The sequence below is a fragment of the Pyxicephalus adspersus genome, chromosome 7 (assembly GCF_032062135.1).
Source record: "Pyxicephalus adspersus chromosome 7, UCB_Pads_2.0, whole genome shotgun sequence".
NCBI lineage: Eukaryota > Metazoa > Chordata > Amphibia > Anura > Pyxicephalidae > Pyxicephalus > Pyxicephalus adspersus.
Genome location: NC_092864.1, coordinates 60,137,016 through 60,138,338, shown reverse-complemented (window position 1 = coordinate 60,138,338; position 1,323 = coordinate 60,137,016). Strand labels below are relative to the sequence as shown.

Below are 1,323 nucleotides of genomic sequence, written 5' to 3'. Positions count from 1 at the left end.
ATCATGATGTTTCAATTCTTCAGTGTACTAGTACTTTTAATTCTACACTTTTAAATGATATCATGTCAGCTGATATTTAGGGATTATGGTAATGAATGGTTTCCCTTCTAAATTGTAGCACGTGGTGTAAAACTATTACAATGAAAGCGTTTCACCAAGTGGTTAAATGTTTTGGATGAGTGGGGATTGCTGCAAAAAGTGCAGGCTCCCTATGAAAAGGAGCAGGACTTGGTTGGAAAGGAAGTAGGGCACTAAAAGGTACAAAACCTTTTTGGGTTGGTGAGGGAAGCAACATTTGCCATCAATATCTGGGAAGGGGACAGAGAAAATGAAAACTTGGGGACAGAGAGGACAGCAAAGGGATTGGGCCATTTGTAAAGGGGAGGACTGCAAAAGGTACAAGATGTTCAAGCCAACTCTGGAATGAGCAGCAAAACTCCTAAGCGTCTCCTAGGAAGCAGGCAAAGTGTGTGAACGTTACACATCCTGATCTTTGCCTATAACTGGCTAATAGGGCCATGCATTTGCTCACTAAGGGGTTATATAATGAGCTTTGAAGATTTGCAATAATAGTTGTCATCACACACAGTAGATGTTATGTTGCACTAAGTTGTATCTTGTAAAGTGTAGGACCTCAGTAGTTACAGCTGTAGGAATTGTGCCCAGCATACATCCGTGGTAGGTGTGACCAGTTATGGTCTGCTGACATTCCACTAAAGAATAAAGTGGTGATTTGTGTTGTGTGATTGATCAGTGTCACATGCTTCAAACCTCTGAATGCACTTCCTCTATTATTTTCTCTGTAAAAAGCAGAATCCTCCCCTTACAAAAGTGACAAGAGCTATGCACAGCAGACATTAGCACTACTATATTCTTTAATTTGTGATATGTTTTAGATCCTAAGAGGAACCCTGAATCCACTTATCTTTTTTGGGTATTTCAGCATGTACCGGGATTATTTTGTACATTACAGGTAGGTTAAAATTCTGATTTTATTTGCTTTTGAGGCTTTTACATTGGAAGTCATAACTAAGCTGAAGAATAGGAGCTGGTAGAACATTTGGGAGATATCAGAACAACAGAAGATACATTGTCAGCCTGTGTAATAGGCTGCCATCTTTGTTTGTTTTCTTTGTAAGCATCATCGGACTGAAAAAATGTTTGTTGTTTTAATATGTATTTCCATGCTGTGATTTAACAGAAAGCCAATGCCCCACTACCGGTAGACTATTTTAGTTTTGTGTGCTTGCTTGCAACCTGTATTACATTCTGACGTTTTAATGTAAACGATAAACAGGATCCATTTCTCCCTACTGTGAGTGT

General features: G+C 39.1%; 1 protein-coding gene across 1 annotated transcript in view; it reads left to right on the top strand.

The window, feature by feature from the left end:
* Positions 1-856: 856 nt before the first annotated feature.
* Positions 857-1,323, top strand: part of PIKFYVE (phosphoinositide kinase, FYVE-type zinc finger containing) — a gene marked incomplete in the record, with an annotated part of 92,057 nt that continues 91,590 nt past the window's right edge. Inside the window, 1 exon segment of the mRNA XM_072418652.1 lies at positions 857-973. Within this exon segment, the coding sequence (XP_072274753.1) occupies positions 945-973 (29 nt within the window).